The sequence below is a fragment of the Talpa occidentalis genome, unplaced genomic scaffold (genome assembly GCF_014898055.3).
Source record: "Talpa occidentalis isolate TD23 unplaced genomic scaffold, MPIMG_talOcc4v2.1 talOcc4.7, whole genome shotgun sequence".
Taxonomy (NCBI): Eukaryota; Metazoa; Chordata; class Mammalia; order Eulipotyphla; family Talpidae; genus Talpa; species Talpa occidentalis.
In genome coordinates, this window is record NW_023605083.1 from 57,599,571 (window position 1) to 57,618,624 (window position 19,054).

At 35.6% G+C, this 19,054-nt stretch overlaps 1 protein-coding gene across 1 annotated transcript in view; it reads left to right on the forward strand.

The window, feature by feature from the left end:
- The window catches only part of SMC2 (structural maintenance of chromosomes 2), a 65,038-nt gene that overhangs the window by 36,685 nt on the left and 9,299 nt on the right, over positions 1-19,054 (forward strand). Inside the window, 12 exon segments of the mRNA XM_037495235.2 lie at positions 53-188; positions 1,793-1,917; positions 3,350-3,543; positions 4,675-4,818; positions 6,997-7,068; positions 7,070-7,115; positions 7,118-7,191; positions 8,938-9,138; positions 10,675-10,791; positions 13,522-13,682; positions 17,019-17,166; positions 18,133-18,310. Coding sequence (XP_037351132.2) covers positions 53-188; positions 1,793-1,917; positions 3,350-3,543; positions 4,675-4,818; positions 6,997-7,068; positions 7,070-7,115; positions 7,118-7,191; positions 8,938-9,138; positions 10,675-10,791; positions 13,522-13,682; positions 17,019-17,166; positions 18,133-18,310 — 1,596 coding nt within the window.

Genomic DNA, 19,054 nt, shown 5'->3' on the forward strand with positions numbered 1-19,054 from the left:
AAATAATTTAGTAACTTAATGTTTAAGGCCTGTTTGAATTTCTTACCATCAGGTGCTCGATCTCAGGCAGCTTCTATTTTAACCAAGTTTCAAGAACTCAAAGAAGTTCAAGATGAGCTGAGAAGCAAGGAGAATGAACTACAGTCTCTAGAAGAGGAATTAGCAGGTCTTAAAAACACTGCAGAGAGGTAAGACTTCTTTCTGCTGATTGTAGATTTTTGGGAGGGAGGAGGAGTGGAGACAAAAGTTTGCACAATAGGAAATGAAGGAACATTTACTTCTAAAGAAATACAACATACGACTTTCATGATATGCTTGGCTTTATTTAGAGTATTTGAAAACATTGCCTTGGTAATCTGTTTATCACATATCTTTTTTTTTTCCTGATTTAAGCAAAAGAATAAAATCAGCCAAATAGTCTCCTTTCCCTCCTGAGATTATACTCGCAACATGCTGCGATTCATGGGGAATCCCTTAGATAGGGTATCAGAGGATACTTGAGTTCTTGATTTGAAAGGATGTGATGCAATGTAACATCAATCAGGCGTCTACATTTAGCAGCATAATAATTGATCAGTTCTCTATAGGAGGTTAAAAAAAAAGAATTCTCGGGCCAGAAAGTCATTGATAAAATTGTTTCCTTACATGTCTTCTGTGGGGGGTATGAATATATATGTATGTATACCTTTCAACAGTAGTTCTGTTTTCATATTTAACTTTTTTCAAATTGGGATATGCTGTTTAACTTTTATTATGTAACATTATTCACTATTGGATACTTACAGAGGTGCTGTAAATACAGCAGTGACTCAGACATTCATCATCTCTTTCATAGGGTTAGGAGGAACAGACAAAAGTTAAATTGGTAAAGCATGTTAAATAATGCTAAGATCTAAAAAGATAAAACAGTAGGAGATAATGAATTACCCAGGGCAGGAGATGGAGAATTTCAGATTGGCTGGTCAGGGAAAGCTCACTGAGAAGACAGCTGTTGAATAAACACTTAAAAGTTTTGAGTGAATTAACCATGTGGTTATCCTGGAGGAAAGTTGCACTTGCTTTAAAAGCTTCAGGAGTATAAATGCCATACCTATACATTATTTAGAAGTTTAATCTTAATTGTTTTTCATTCCCTCTGAAGATGGTAAATGGAAATTGAGATAATAAAATGTTTGGTTTCAGTTTTCAGCATTATGGTACTAAGTCACTGTAAAAGAAAATTAAATGGAAAATTTTAATACATTTTTAGCATTCTTATTAATTGTGGAATTTAGGTCAAAGGAAACAGATTTTGAACACCGGAAGGGTCAACTAAAGGCATTCTTCTATGGACCATATTAAGATAATGTGTTATATTGTTTTTCAAAGTTCTATGCTCCACATTTTAAAACAAATTTAAAACTAATTTTAACTTCATTTTTCATTGCTGTCAAGTAGTCTCAGGTAATAACACTTAAAGGAGTATTTGTTTTCTAAATTGCTTGTTTTTTGCTTTTCCCCTTAAATTATGAACACACTACCTTGTGAATTTATAACTTAAAATTTCACTTCACCTGAATTAGCTCAAGAATTTCCAAAAATATGACTAAATACTTCCCATGGATCTGGGTCATTTAGTGTTGCTTATCATAGTGACCAAATCAGACTTCATTTTAATTGATGCCCCTGAAATGAGTCATCAAAACTACTTATTACCAGTAATAGCTTCTATTGTGAGTCTGTTATAGTTAAGATTCTGTAGTTTGAATGACTCAAACATCTGAAATGTTGTCATTTATAATAAACCTCTCAGATACCGCCAACTGAAGCAGCAATGGGAGATGAAAACTGAGGAGGCAGATTTATTACAAACGAAGCTCCAGCAAAGCTCTTATCACAAGCAACAAGAAGAATTAGATGCTCTTAAAAAAATTATTGGTAAGATAAAAACAGTCTGTGTTTAATCTGTTTCTGCTGATGTCCTTACGTATGGTATTACAAAAACCTCATATATTCATTTGAGTTATTTAATTCTTAGTACAAATTATGAGAGTTCTGCCCATTGTACCACTATACAGCAGATCTAGAATGTTTGTTCAACGTTGTTTCATTGTAATGTTGAGGGAAAAACCCAGCAAGAAGTTGACAAAAGGACATTGAGAACATGCCTTTATCGACTTCCTTTCAAGATGCAGTTTCCAAGAATCTAGCATGATGTTTTGCATTTTACCAATGGCATATGAAAAGTCTCATTCTCCTAAATCTTTTCCTTTCCAGACTTAAAATTCTCTCCAATCTTATGGTTGTGAAAAAACAGCTTTTTAGCTTTTTAATTTGCATTTCCCCGGTTGCTGTCGAAGTGTGGGGTCTATTTTTTTTTTTTTTTTTTTTTTTAAATAGAGGCATGTTTTATTTATTTATTTATTTACTTGTTTGTTTTGTTTATACATGCACTGGGTACAGTCAGAAGCACAGGAGGGTGAGAGAATTCACCAGAGCGGGGAGCAGAGCAGGCAGAAGGAACGAAGTACACTGCTGAGGGGAGCAGCGGGAGGCAGGAGAGGTCTGCGCGCCATGTGGGACCCTCCTCCGGTGGCCGGGGAGCAGCCGGGGATCGAACCGGCACCGCAGAGGCTGCGGGCAGCTTCGCAACCCAGCGCTCAACCGCTGCGCCACCGGGGAGGCCCCTGTGGGGTCTATTTTTATAGTTTCATGGAACCTTTCAAGTTTCTCTTTCAGTGAATTTTCCATTTGTTTCTTTTACCATGATTTTCTTGAGTTACTCATTTTGTTTCCATTGTTTTTATGTAAGAGTTGGTGTATCTTACAGGTTATTAGCCTAAAATTTTTGTTCCACAATGAAAAGTAGCATAGGAACGTGGACAGTCATGACTTTCAGGATTATATTTGTTTCTAGATGCTAACACTAACATGCTTGTTCTTATTTTCTTTGTGATTTTAGAGAACTTTTCCTGTGCTTCTTCCTAAAATACATTCTCAGTATTTCTCTAATAAGGGGGTTCTCTGAATAGAAATAAATAAGAACACAAAGTAAACTTGTTTATGAAATTACTTGTAAGCTTTTTGGCAGCTAAAATAATGAAATAATGCATTAGTTGTTATACTCAATTCTGGTTTAGGAAACTGCAGGTATATTGAAAAATGAGTTGTCATCCTTTTAATAAGTTATGGCTAAAGTTACCTTGTTAATTTCTTGACAGATTTTTAGGTAATTTATGTATGGCTCTGTGTGTCAGCATACCATTTCCAGGATAAAGTTGGAGTCTTTGACTTTTAAAGGCATTTTACTATTAAAAATTGAATTTATAAGCCATTATCTATAGTCACATTTGCCTACCTTGTGATGCAGAGGAAAGTGAGGAGACATTGAAAAACACCAAAGAAATTCAAAAAAAGGCAGAAGAAAAATACGAAGTATTGGAGAATAAAATGAAAAATGCAGAAGCTGAGAGAGAGAAAGAACTAAAAGATGCTCAGAAAAAGCTTGATTGTGCCAAAACAAAAGCAGATGCTTCTAGCAAGAAAATGAAAGAAAAGCAACAGGTAAATAACCATTTTTGAAATGGAACCAGTCTTTTAACATCAACATAATACTGAGGGTGATAAAGCATCATTGGTTGACCTTATTTATTATAGAAACTAAAAACAAAGTTTGCTTCTTGTAAGGTGCATAATTTATTTCTTAAATTTTAAAATACACTCTTGTCTGAGAGCCCTGTAATTGGGTGTGGTAATTGTGAGTATGGGTGGCACTGACTTGCTAATACTATAGAAAAAGCAAAGCTGCCTTTGGCAAATGTTTCCTTCTAGTAGACCAAAGCTTTAGGTCATGCAGTGTAGTTAGGTCCATATCAGCACTGACATTTCTATTTAATATGTGAATGTATGTGGTAAAAGAATGACGTAAGAAAAAGCATGTTATATTGGCAGAATGCTATCTAATTGTAATCTGACTATAGCTGATATCTTTTAAACAGTGCCAAAGTTTTCAGTGTAAAGATTCTGAATCACTAGTCTCACTGTTTCATACAGTTTCACTTAAAATCTGCTTTTCTTAGTAGTTTTTTTTTTATAACATGCTTTATGGTTCTGTCATTAAATAACTACATGAAAAGTATTTAATAGTCTGAAGAACCTAATGAGAAAAAAGAAAAATGAAAAACTGTTTACCTGTACTCATCTGTTGTGCATCATTCTCTTGTTTTCCTTTATGGAAATAAGACAGTCCCAATTTTAGATGGTTCTATGGCTCAACTTAGGCTTTTCCTGTTGGATTGTGGTGTGACAGCAGTATGCACTCAATGGAACCCACAGCATGACACTTTGGTGATGCTGTAGCTCCCCTCGGCTATTTCAGATTGTGATGTCTTCAACTTCCAGTGGGTATATCAGGAAGTGGCCCTGTTTTAAACTGTGGAAGATCTGCAAAAGGATAGAAGAATTAAGTTACAGAATTCTTTAAACCCATAAACATCCTACCCACTTTTGTCATAATTTTTTAAGTATAGGGAGAAAAAATACCTTTCCCCCTCCCCTTAGGGGAAGCAGTTTACATGTGCTCTTTGTGGTTGAGTAACTGAGCTGTGGGTCTTAATTGCCTTTCGTTGACATGGATATATTTGTTTTCATAGTCAAATCATGCCCAGACATTGTATTTTTTTTTTTTTTTTATAGGAAGTTGAAGCTATCACTCTGGAGCTAGAAGAGCTCAAGCGAGAGCATGTGTCCTATAAACAACAACTTGAAGCTGTAAATGAAGCCATCAAATCCTATGAAGGTCAGATTGAAGTAATGGCTGCTGAGGTGGCTAAAAATAAGGTAACATTTGCAATTTTTCCAATTTAAGTAAATCTTAATGTTTGAGGTTAGTGGTCTCCATCTGTACTTTTGAGGAGAGGTGAACATGAATATTACTGATCCACAAAGAGTCCTGAAATACTGCTTCATTGTTTCAGTCAGGGTCTACTCAGGAAAGAATAAACTAGAGTCCTTTGAATAGGCAAAGTTTAAATAATAATCAGCCTTGCACTGTTCTTACGGGGTAAACTAGAAAATCCAGAACAGGGAACAGCCCTTGCCGGTAGGACGGAGGCAGGCGACCACATAGCACACATGTGGAAGCCCCATGCCACCTGCAGGGCGAGTGACAGACCCAGCTGGGAAGGACGCAGGTGTGGGCACAGGCGGGTGCCCGGCCCCCAGACCTGCTGCAGCACCCACTGGCATGCCTGGAAGCTGCACGAGTGGCCGCCCCGCGCAGGCCGGGCTGCTGAAGAAGTACGTCGGGACTGCATGTGAAGCCTTCCTGTGTCCCCACTGCTCAACTCACGATGCTGGTGGGGGAGTCAGGAACATGAGGGGCGGGCTTGGGACTGCGGGGGCTTCTTTCGTGTGGTGGAGATGTTCTGCCATCTGCAGGTTAACGTAAGTCTGTATTAGAGACAGTTTCTGCGTGTAACTGAATGCATGTAACTAACAGTGACATGTCATTTACCCACATCAGAGCTGAATTTTTTGCCTTTCGTTGTCTATTTTATGTTTTTCCCTTGAGATAGTTGTTTTTAATAGTTCATTGTTACTAATAGCAGATGTCTTTTTTGGAAGATTCTTCCTTTTGTATTGCATTAAATTTTCTCTTTTTCTGCCAGTTGATAATTTTGCCTCCAAAGTAAATTTTTAAAATATCTAATTTCCCTGATTTTTCTTCTATTCTCACATTTTTCATCTTATTCTTCCTCCATTTTTCTTTCATAGGCATTATGTATTGCTGTTGTGCTTCTAAAGAGGAGTGGGGAAAATAAACCACTCCCTTCTTAATATTAACACTAACATGGATCCCTTAGTTTTAAAGGTACTTCATTGAGGCTTTACATTGTAATTTCTCTTTGTGGCGAACAGTAGCTAAGGAGACTATGAAGACATTAAGAAATGGCCATCTCATTGGGTAGAGGCAAGATTAAAACATTTCTGCTCAATCTTAAATGTCAGATTATAAGTTACACTTGCAATGCAATCTTTAACATTTAGACATACGAGTATTATAAACTTTTCTTTTTGTTAGTTAATAAACTTATTTTTCCTTTGGTTAATGTGCCCAGAGTACTTTTCACTTTCTTAGTCTTCAAAGGATTTAAACAACTAAATAATCTTCGGTATTTAGAGAAATGCAATGATTTTTATCTTCCTTCTGAAAAAGACCTGTTACGATACAAACATTATAAAGTAATTAAAGCACTTTGGGCTCATTCCGTTATCTAATCGTAATATTAGTTGTTTTTATTGCTCAAAATTTTTTCCTAATGAGAATACCTTTAAAATTCCCAAGTTGTTACTGGTGCTTTCAATCACATATGGAGATTGTATTTCTCACAGTTCTGCTTCGTTTCTCTCTAATCTAAATATGAGTTGAGCTAGGTTGGTTGGTTTGTCTTAGACAACTGTGTGAGTTGATAGAGAACTTTTTAAGATCTAGGATGAAGTAAAGGGACATATCACCAATCTATTCTACAAAAAAATCTTTTCTGTTTTGACCCCCTGGGATAGGACCAAATGCTGTGACCTTTCGTTGTTGCTCGTAAAGTCCATGTATCTACAGAGAGGAGGAAGAACAAATTCCAGCCTACTTTACTTTTACCCCTGTTCTTTGCCCCTCCTGGGTAGATGTCATTTGGGGTGGTGCATAAGAGTATCTCATTAACTACTCAGAAATTCCACTTTTCTGAGAGACCTAGTAGTCCCTTCTCTCTTCGGTTGAGTCCATTTACACTGTATCCAGTGGAAACTTGTTGCTTCTAGTATGAACACTACATCCCACCCCTTTTTGCCAGTTGAATTCTCCTATATGTAAATTCACTGACATTTTAATGAGGACATAAAAATGGAGAGGGTTAGGTGGCCATCTGCCTGTAATCATTGCTGTCTTGCCCAGAAGTCTGTTAAATGATCTCTCAGTGAACCAAATATATCTTTATTACCTTACTATACTGTTTATTTTAGGAATTAGTAAATAAAGCTCAAGAAGAGGTGACCAAGCAAAAAGAAGGAATAACAGCCCAAGATAACGTGATTAAAGCTAAATATACAGAAGTGGCAAAACATAAAGAGCAAAACAATGATGCACAGCTTAAAATTAAGGAACTGGACCACAACATTAGCAGACATAAGCGGGAAGCTGAGGATGCTGCTGCAAAGGTATGTAGTATTATTCATTTTTACCATTAATCAAAATTTTGCTTATGGGTTGAAATATGAACTGCTCCATGAAGCACTCAGTATAAATGGCAAAAGTACTGCTTATAATAATTTTGAGACAACTGTGTTAACTGTTATTCAACAGTACCTGTTTTCACCAAATGACACTCACTAATGTTTTGTATTTAATTTTAATTATTTAATCCTAACTACAAGTTATAGAATTACTAATGAATTAGTAATGATAATGTTGAACTTAGAATTCAGATAAACACATACTCTCAACTTGTAAAATAAGAACTTAGTTGACTTTAGAATATTATGAAGATCAATACTGTCAATTTTTGATGCCTCATCTGAAATCTGATGTCACTGTTTTTAATAGTTTCTTCCATGTATCACTGGCCCTTAAATATTTTAAAGGGAGCACATGCTTTTGCAGAAACTCATTGGTATGTATATGTATAGTTTTAGTAATTCATCGGTCACGTTTTTTTAAAAGATTTATTTATGCATACAAGAACTGGGGTGTAGGTCTGAGGTGAGGGGGTGAGAGGATTCACCAGAGACCATAGGGAGCAGAACAGATGTACTGAAATACACTGCTGAGGGTAGCAGCTGGCAAAACAGGAGAGGTCTGGTTAGCTCCCTGGCCTGAGATCAAACGCATGCTGCCATGGCTGGAGATAGCTTGATAGTGCTGTGTCTTTAACCCCTGCGCCACCAGGGAGGCCCATAGTTTTCTTAAGCTTGTATAACAGTTCAGTGCATTTTTAATCTTTCCTTAGCATCATAAAAATGAGGTTTAACTTCAAAACAATCTTTTCTACCTCTGCAAGAGTATTGACTGCCTGTTTATTGCTTGGTTTAAAACACATTTATTAATGACTGCATTAACCTACTAACCTAGTATTAGTGGGTTCACTGAAATATTATCAGTACTAACATTACTCTATAGTTTTTTTGGTCATTGAAAAGGCTAGTACTAGTGATTCCTTGGGGGTTTTATTTATAAAGAAAAGAGTAAAAAGAGGAACTTCAAGGGGACAGCAAAATTCAAGGATTCTTTAAAACAGTTTATGAAATACTGCTCATGGACTAGAAAGGAACTTAAGCCTAAAATTGATAATTTTATTTTGGATCCTGGAGGTGAGACCATGTCCATAGAATTAACAAGGACAAACAAACTGAGAAGGATTGAATTATAGCAGTGACAACCATACAGTTCTAGAAGAAAGTATTCCTCAAAGCACTGTAATTTGAAATGTTTAATCAGGTGTATTACGTGCAGTTACAAAAGAATAGTGGGGCGTCAACATACAGGATAGTTCTTTTTACTTAAGATTTTAATTCTGGAATAAATGTTAGGTATCTGTTACTAAGTCATAAGTTATTACTGTAAGAATTTCACAAGTTTTTCTCAAGCAATAGATTGAATTTGGTAGAATCTCAAGGTGCCTCATCTGACTTATATTTCATTCTAATGGAGATGTTGTTACCTATACTTTAAGGATTTCTTTATCAGTTGGCTCTTGTAGTGCTTACAGAATATCTTTTTGTGGTCTTTTATTTGAATCTATTTCAGGATAAAAATACTCATTCCTGTCAAAAATGAACCCACTTTTTTCAAATGAGTTACCGTCCAGTTTTTCTCCAAAGTGTTTTAGAATTAGTAAACATTTAAGAAACTGGTTTCTAAATGTAGGTTTATAAGCAATGATAGATTCTCCTGTTGTATGTGGCTAGGTATCCAAAATGTTGAAAGATTATGACTGGATTAATGCTGAGAAACACCTCTTTGGCCAACCGAATAGTGCCTATGATTTCAAAACTAACAACCCCAAAGAAGCAGGTCAGAGGCTTCAGAAGTTGCAAGAAATGAAGGAGAAACTAGGACGAAATGTCAACATGAGAGCAATGAATGTACTGACTGAAGCTGAAGAGCGGGTGAGTGTGTTCCTAGGACAATCTGGCCTCTCTGGTACATGGGTGGCTCTGATAGCTCTTTCTGACCTCTGAGGTAATGATTAGTCAACCTTTTATTTGATGTCCTTAGAACTGGAAAGAGAAAAGGGGGAAAGTGCTTATTTTCTTCTTTCTGCATTATCAGTTTGTATATTCTGTTGGACCTTGAATGGCTTTACCATAGGCTTGTTCTACTTATTCTTCGTGTAACTAATACCACCCTTCAGTCCATACCTCTGTATTAAGGGCATTCTATATAAGTAATGCCCAAAACTGTTCCGTACATAACCACTGTTTATACAGATGAGTCACTCAGCAGCATCTCCTCATTATTTGATAATGTTATCTATCCCTCCTACCATGACAGAACTTTATAGTCTGCAATGTCAAGAGCCCAGAAGCAAAAGTAGACACTATTCTTGGGGTCCCATAAGAGGAAGAAGTCTTACTTATTCTATACCATCCCCTATACCTTCTACAAAATTGTTTGAATTTGTATATTAACGTTCCAATAAGAATGAGAGCTCTAACACTGTTAGTAATTATGAGTTCAATTACTTTTAAATGTGTAGTAACAGTACCTGCCAAGAATATCTTATGTCAGATACCAAATTAATGCAGGTGTTGTGATCTTTGAAATGTTCCTGTCGGTTTTCATTTCCCCATAAAACTTTGCAACATATGTCATATTTGTGGAAGGAAATCTTTGGTCTGAGGTTCAGCTACAGATAGATATCTATATAGAGCTATATGCTCTTAGAATTCACAATTCCCATCTCCTTGCCAGAGATTGTTTCCATTTTCAGCATATGACTTCTTTTATTTTTTGTTATAATTTGAGTGTGTCCAGATAAATACTTGGGATTTTTCAAAGATAAGATAAAAAGATGGAGAAGTTTTAGGAGGTTGGCCATATGAACAGCCCTGGTTGGAGTTTTTCAGGGAGAATTTGAAGCCAGCTTAAATGTGAGGCTTTGGGGAGAAATAAGAGGATCTTTAGGAAGCTTTGCTGTTGTGTCCATGGTATGATTATCCTTCAGTATCCTCATTTTTTTTTTTTTTTTGTAGTGAACAGTTTTACATTTTTTGGGAAGGTTACTCTGAAGATGTGATGTTTGAAGCAAAACACAAGTTAACGGTTACGTCAGAGATAGAGAAAGAACATTCCAGCAAGAGAATGATGCAGGAGCTATATATATCTATAATGAACTTACTATGTTTAAGGAACTGAAAAAAACACCATAGGATTGGAGCATAGACAATGATGTTATAGAGAAAAAGACCAAATTACATAGAAAAGACCATGCAGGGCTTTTTTTTTTGCATTTACCTATGACATTTTTATCTTGGCTACCAAGAAGATAAAAAGATTTATTAGTGTAGCCAAATATTTCACAGCCTGTTCTATAAATTGTCTATTGAATTTTACATATAGATGATATACTATAAGTGAAACTATAAGGAGAGTATCTTATAGAAAAATATGTTTTTCATTAAGTATATTTTTTATCTTACTAGTATAATGACTTGATGAAGAAGAAGAGAATTGTGGAAAACGACAAATCCAAAATCCTTGCAACTATTGAAGACCTTGACCAGAAGAAAAACCAAGCCCTAAATATTGCTTGGCAAAAGGTATTTGAACCAAAAATATTATTTATTCTGTATGAGTCAAGAGCAAAATATGACCCATAGGTTTTTATACTGAGAGGTATTTAAAGGAATAGTTTATTTGCAGTAGGCACCTGCTGTCACCTTAGAAAACAAAACATTTAAAAGCCTGAGGTTCACTATTAGTTTGCTAAGGTAAGTTTTAGTCATTCCATGCTCCCATCATCTACTTCAAGTTATGCTAAATTCTTGACTTTCTAGATTTTTTCCATTTATCATTCTTAACCTTGGTATGCCGTTTGTCATCTTTCTTTTCCATGAAACCATATGTTCTTATATTTGGAAGAAGTCTTTTATACCATGTTCTATCTACTAGACCTCACACTCTACTTGATACGAGAAGCATTATCAGTTTCACGCTGAGGAATCTCTAGTTGTTGGAAAATTTCCCACAAACCATTCAGTTACACTATCCTTGGTTTCTTTTGCCTAGGCTTGAAAGAGGCTAAATATTTGATCTAAGAATGTTTGTAGAACAAGATTTGTGATTTCTTAGTATTTATAAATTTTTAATTGAATTTCAGAATTTGTGTTCTCAAGTTTAGTCAATCATTTTGTACGATAGATTAATAGTTATGTATTACAGAATAAGCAGTTAGTTTTATATGAATTGTCTTAAAACTAATTGTATCATTGACAGTTACAAAGAAACCAAAGCTTAAGAGAGATGAAAATTCTAAAGATGCTATATAGTCATAGGAAGAAAAGCTGGGATTTTCATTTTTTTCTAAATTGGAACCAAAATTAAAATTGCCTTTTGTTGGTAACTGCTGTCACCCTTGTTGCTTTCAAGAATTGGGCAGTATGGGCCTCCTCAGTGGTGCAGCGGGTTGAGAGCCACACTATGAAGCTGTCCGCAGCTTCTGCAGCGCGAGTTCAATCTCAGCCGTCTGGCGAGAATCCCACATGGCGAAGCAGACCTCTCCCGCTGTGCCCGCTGTTCCCTCAGCAGTGTCTTTGGTCAGTCCACCTGTTCTGTTTCCCGCTCTGTCTCTGGTGAATTCTCTCATCCTCCCGCACCTCTGACTGTACCCCAGTTCTTATATAAATAAGTCTTTTTTAAAAAAAGAAAAGAATTGGGCAGTAGACAGGAAGTTTAGTTCCTTTTTAATGTACTTTTATTCAACAAAATATCAGTTACCATTTTTGTTTTATGACAACTTTGTGGCAGATTTCAGGGTTCTTTATGATTATTTCTACTTCCCTGACTGCATGTATATTTCTTTGGAATAATTCCTTAGTTTTTTATGTGGAGTTATTACATAGACACTATACCGTTTGGTACTTAATAAGCCTTTGCTTCTTTTTTTTAAAAAAGATTTATTTATACATACAAGAACTGGGGTATAGGACAGAGGTGCAGTGGAGAGTGTAAGAGGATTCACCAGAGACACTGTGGGAAGCAGAACAGGCATATCTACTGAAATACACTGCCTAGGGGAGCAGCGGGCAAGACAGAGGTCTGCTGCACCCTATGGATTAGCTCCCTGGCCGGCCTGCCCCCTTATGCCCCTTTTTCCATAGGAACTTTATTTTCAGTATGGCAGTACTTCTATCCCTCTCAGTCTTGGTTCTCCTGCTTTACAACTTAGTTTCCATATTCTCTGTAGTATTTTTCTGTGGTTTTAAAATGCATGCAAATGTTGGCCCCATTGGTTTTTGAATAGCATGTAGATTTATTAACACTGAATCTGAGTGGTTTTGTCTCTTGTTTTCCCAGTGGTTCCTGGATTTAGTGCTATTATAAAATTAACTTTTTAATTTTTAACTGATTTCATGTTCCAAGGTTCTCCAAAAGCAAGTTAATTTGGTGACTGCTTGGTCCATGTCAGGCACTTTATTTTTTTAACACCACCCTCTGTCAGGTACTATTCTTGTATTAGTTTTCTCATTTAATCCTTACAGTGACCTATAAATACAATGCAGGTACTTGCTTTTGTTTCCAAAGCATAGTTAATTCATAAAGCTAGAGTACTTCAGGTGCTGGTGTTAAATATTATGCTTTCTTTCATTACTCAAAAAAAACAGTGGTCCTCTCCCCTTTATGCTGAACTTTGCCTAGCTTTGAAAATCTATCCCAGATAAAACTAGAACTTGGTTTTTCTGTGTGCAATTTACTTAGGATGGGAGCAGTTCCAAGTATGTCTGATAGTAAATCTATCCAGGAACGCCTCTTGTGTTTAGATTTCCTTGTTATTTCCAATATAAAGGTATATTTGTACTTGAATTTTGTGTGCCTGCACTTGAATTTAGAGATTTCCTTAGAGGACATGATTGGCAAATCCTTTGTCTACTAAACTCTAAGATTATTAGTCATGTCTTTGAAGACAGAGGGCTGAATTCTCAGTTCATTGGTCACTATCTGTACAAAATTACCCAGTTACAAGCTGGAATATTGACCTTGAATTTCTGTGTAGTTCCTACTATGACTGGTTCAGGGTAAGCTAATTGGTCTCTTTAACCTCTCTCTCGTAGGGTCCTCTCCCTATCCTTTTTGGTTATAAGGAGAAGCATATAGGAAAATAGACCTGGCTTTTTGATTTCATGCCAGGTTTGTCACATGGGCCATAAATTTTCACCCCTGGATTTAGAATACCAGACAACACAATGCACCTGCTGGGTTGCATATACACATATCAAGTTGTGTTTTTTCTTGGAAAACCAATGCGATTTTAATGCTTGTTTTTCATCTAGGTGAACAAAGACTTTGGTTCTATTTTTTCTACCCTTCTGCCTGGTGCTAATGCTATGCTTGCACCACCAGAGGGGCAAACTGTCTTGGATGGTCTGGAGTTCAAGGTTGCCTTAGGAAACACTTGGAAAGAAAATCTAACTGAACTCAGTGGTGGCCAGAGGTGAGTAATTCCTTTATAATATTGGATTTCTTCATTAGCTGATCTTATCGCTGCCTCCCAGTTTTGTTTTGCCTTGCTTAGTTATCTTTGTATGTAGAATTTAAGGAACCTAATATGATCACATATTGTGGTTAGAATATGACTGAAGGATAATTAACTAGAGAGTAAGGCAAAAAAAAATACAATTAGGACACAAAGTTGCTTTCAGACATTGGAAAATGATTAGCCCAGAAGTATTGCACTTGAGAAAAATGAAACAAAAATGCTGAACCCAGTGTTTACTCTGTCTTTCCCCACGAGAACACAGAAACCAGTGGTAGTCTAAAATTTAGTGAAACAGATTGGAAATTTGAGAGGCTCCATTGATCAATACCTTAGCATTGCCTCCATACTAACCTTTATTCTACACATATTACCCAAAATTCAGAACTTGAACTTTTCAAATTGATCTGCATGTAACTATCAAAACAAACAGGACTGTATCTAATAAAAGTTACTAGAGAGAAATCAAGAGAATATGACTTAGAGCTTTACAGAAACAGATTCAGAAATGACAAATGATTGAACTAGCAGACAGGAAAGTTAGAGTTATATTAACTGTTGCCAAGAATTACAGGCTTTTCCTCCTTTCCAAAAGTAATGTTCAGTATAATTGGTAGCTTATTTTTTGGGTCTGGGAATGTTTAAAGCTTTTTTTCCTTGTTAATTAGTGGCTATGACATTTCCAGACTCCAAAAATAATCGAATTACCTACCAAATCATAGCAAATAGGTTATTTCTACTTTTAGATAGAAGGGAAACTTATGTGGGGCATGAGAAGATGAGAGAAATGAAAGCTATTAAAGAAGTGGCATTTCTAAAGGTAAAAAGTATAGAAGAAATAGAAACCACTGCATGAGAGTAGCAGATTAGACACTGTAAAAGAAACGTGAGTGAATTTGAAGATGGGGCAATGAATCTATTTAAGCTAAAGAGGGAAGACAAAAAACTATGAAGAAATAATGGCACTAGTTATTTAAGATTTGACCAGTTCTGTGAACTCAGATTTGTGTTTATTAAGCCCCAAATAGGATAAATACATCCACAACTGCTACCTCCCCCACCACAATGACCCAGCAAAGCAGGCCATGTAAAACTGACCAGTTATTTACCAGCACTACAAAGGCATATTAAGTGTCATGGACCAAAGATAAAGGTGACTTTGAACTTGTCATCAAAAAACTATGCAAGCTCAAAGTCTGGAGCAATAGCTATAAAATTTTAAAAGAAAAACATGTCAAATCTAGGATTCTGTACCTAATATTCTCCACAGATTATACGCAATATAAACATTTTTTCAGAAAAACAAAACCTGGAAGAATGTGTAGTAGTAGACAGGAAGTTCTCAAGTGAAAGGAAAATCAGGGAAGTATCTCAGCCATATACGTGATTCAGAAAATGCACATATTGCTAGAAAATTAAAAGATTATGTGGCCCAGCTCCTTACCCGCAGAGAATCAGCAAATTAAAACCTGAGTAAGATTGTGAATATTCACATAATTAAAGCCTTCCTCTGCAGGATGTACAATCCATACGTAGTCCTTGAATTGTCCTCATGTGCCCTGTAATACTCTCACATAATTCTTACATATGTAAAAAATTTTTAAGAACTATAGAAAATTGTAAGACCTGTTAATTTTGTCATTTTTATGAAAAGCAGTCCACTATTTTCATTCAAATTGTTAATATTAAAATTTCTAAGTATTAAGAATTCAAATGACACCTTTTGCCTACTAAACCGAAACTGAATTCCACAATTTAGATCCCAGTATCTTGAACTGTTTTTGCCAAAATCCTGGAAAATAGGAAATATATGCTGCTTTCTTAAGGACCTAGAAATTATTTCCATGATTAAGTTGGTGAGATTTTTTTTTTAAATGATTTTTAAGATTAAAGCTCAATAAAAATTAGACACAGTAAGCCAGTGAAAAATAATTTTAAGTTACTAGAATGACGTCCACGCCCCTCAATTGAGGTGAATGTTAATGTGTTTTAGTGCCCTGTTTTCATTTCCGTTGCTAGAAATTTTGAACTCACCTCCCTAGACCTTCTCATTATTGCACACAATTTTTTGCCCCACTTACATGTTTTTAATACTTTAGTTATAATCTAATGCTTATTACTACATTCCAGTATAAATGCTTCCATAACAAGTTAGCGTGAAAACAGCTGCAGTTAAAAGGGAGGTGTGATTAGCGAAGGAGAATGGAAAAAGAACTATGGAATCTAAGAATAGGCCTAACTACAAATTTTCAATAAGGTGTATTTAGGGTTCCCTGGAGAAAATAGTTTATATATAGGAAGAGATTTATTACAAGGAATTGGTTTATTTTATTGTGGAGGCTTTGAAGTCCCACAATCTGCTACCTCTAAGTTAGGGACTTAGTAAAGCCAGTGGTGTGATTCAGTTTGAGTCACAAGGTTAAAGAACCAGGGTAGCTGATGGTATCGATTCTAGTCTCCATCTTAACAGCCCGCAAACCAGAACCAGGAGTGCAAAGGGCTGGGTATCTATATCTCAAGTTAAACAGTTAGACAAGAAGAGAAAAAATTCTTTCCTATATCCTTCTTTTCTTCCCCCCTATTCAGGCCTTTAGGACTACATGATGTCCATCGATCACTGGGAAAGGCAAAGTACTATTATCAGCTCAGATGCTAGTTTCATCCAGAAACACCCCCACAGCTACACCTAGAAATGATGTTTAGCCAAATAGCTGGTTGTCTTGTGATCCAATCAAATAGACAATCACATAAGGATTATATTTAGAGTAATAGGCTATAGTCCAGCTGCCTCTCAAAGTTTGAAGGAGGGCATTTAAATCAGTAGTAGTGTTACCAGTACCTTTTATCTTAAGTATATAGCCCTCAATCACCTGATCCCGTAGGCATCTAACAAATAATTGGGAAAGAGAAAAATTATTAATACATACATGATCTTTATTTAGTCAATGAAAATTTAGTTAACAGCTAAATACCCTAGTCACCTGACTTCAGTCTACTTCTAAGTATATAGATGCCAAATATAATCCTGATCATATGGCTGAAAATATTATAAACCTATTCTGTTCAAAATAAAACTCATTCAAGAGAGGAAAAAATAGAAATCTAAAATACAAGAAGAGTTTTAATATAACCATAACCAAAGTGTTGAAGTTTAAAATTAAAGATTCCTTTTTTTCCTATGGCTATCTTTCCGCTAAATCTGTACTATTTATAATAGCATAGCAGATTTCTTCAGTATTTTGGTAAAAAATAGTCAAATCAAGTTTGATAGACTCTCTTCTGATCTTTTCTTAGGTCTTTGGTGGCTTTGTCATTAATATTATCTATGCTCCTCTTCAAACCTGCTCCAATTTACATCCTGGATGAGGTAGATGCAGCCTTGGATCTTTCTCATACCCAAAATATTGGACAGATGCTGCGTACTCATTTCACACATTCTCAGGTAAGAATCAGAAATAAATGTCTCCTAGTTAAGTATAGTACTTGTTTTTCCACAGCTACTTAGTAGTGGTCACTTAATAAAATACTTAGGATTGAGGAATATTAAGATTTCATCTATCTCTTCAAATATGTATTTCAAATGGGTATAGGCGGAAAGAGGATTTGGTCTGTTGAACACAAGGGCCATGCATTACAATTGTTGGTTATAATATGAGGTAGAATCTGAGGTAGATTTTTTTTTAAATTTGGCATTCATTTAAATTTAATGGAATTACTCCCTCTAGTTTACCTCCTGGTGGATGCACTATTAAAACAAGAATATTTCAGGGCTATACCTAGGTTTCAGAACCATGTGGCACTTGATAGGGGAATCCTAATTTCTCCTGGCTATAAGAAATAGAGAAAAGCCCCTTGAAGCTAAGAATAGTTTTTGAACTGTTGTTATAAGACCTCTGGCTACAAAATATGGTTGGATAGCTAATGTATGGGGCAATTCTGGGGGCTTCACTCACAGTTATCATGGATGTGCATTTATTCTGGCAATTTTGGGGCAGATAACAGTGAAGTAGTACCTCTTTTAAATTATACAAATGTTCCATTTGAGCTGCTGGCAGTGCTCACCAACTTGAGGCCTTCCTTAATATTAAAATACCAGAGAAAAATATTTCACAAGGGCATTTAGAGCTAGCAACAAGCAGTCAACCGGCAGGAAATAAACAAACATGGGTAATGAGGCACTGAGGTAAAATTAAGCAATTTCTAAAACAGAATAGGAAGCTAGGATTCATTCATATTATAATTCTTCCTTTCTTGCATTTGAGAATTTGCATTGCTTAGAGCCAAGCATTTAAAGAAATATCAAAACATCTCCAAAAATAGTTCTTAATTTGACCCCAGTGTTAAAAATGGATGGCACTTCAAGGGTATTGTGAAAAATGTTTATGCTTTTTTCTCTTTTTGCTTCAAGTTCATTGTGGTATCCCTTAAAGAAGGAATGTTCAACAATGCGAACGTCCTTTTTAAAACCAAGTTTGTGGATGGTGTTTCTACAGTAGCTAGGTTTACGCAATCTCAAAATGGAAAGGTTCCAAAGGAAACAAAATCAAAGGCAAAAGGACCCAAGTGATCACATATGGAAGCTTCAAGTACAGATTTACTCCTTCACCTTGACCTGTTTTTTTAAACAAACTTTTTAGGAACTTGGACTTTATCTAATTTTATCTAATATGTGTATGTGAAATTTTAATGTTACTTAACCCAGATTTTCTTCCTTTATATAATCACTTATAAATGTGTGTAGATTCTTCTTAATTAGTGTATAACTATGGTCCAATTACTGTGGCTGTGATTTTATATATATCAAATGTTCTTACCCAAGTTTTTTTATATACTAGGAAACCTGAGATACCTGCTTGGTGTTAAATTCTATTTGTAAAAACAAAAATACAAAGAGACAGATTAAATTATAGAATATATATAGCTGATACTCAGCTTTTTAGTTAGTTTAATTCCTAAGGTAATATGTATTTTCTATTGCTAATAAAGTTATTCAGGTAAGGAAGAATTGCAAAGCAAGTAATGAACAGGGACAACAGAAAGCTATTTGTCCTTAGTTCCTTGAAGACACAAACCTTTAGATCTCAGATTTAGACTCAGATGGGAAACAGATCTTGAAACATTTCTCATTTTAATGATGTGTGTGTTTTTGTTTTTTAATGATGTTTGAATATCATGTTTCTATATATTCAGTAATTGTTCTCTGTAACCTTAAGTTTTAAAAATGAGTATTTTAATAGAAGTTTGGAGAAGCTGCTCTCTGCTGCACGTTTATCAGAAGTCTAGTGTTTTCAGAGATTTGTATCACCCTTTTCATAATCTAATCAGAAATA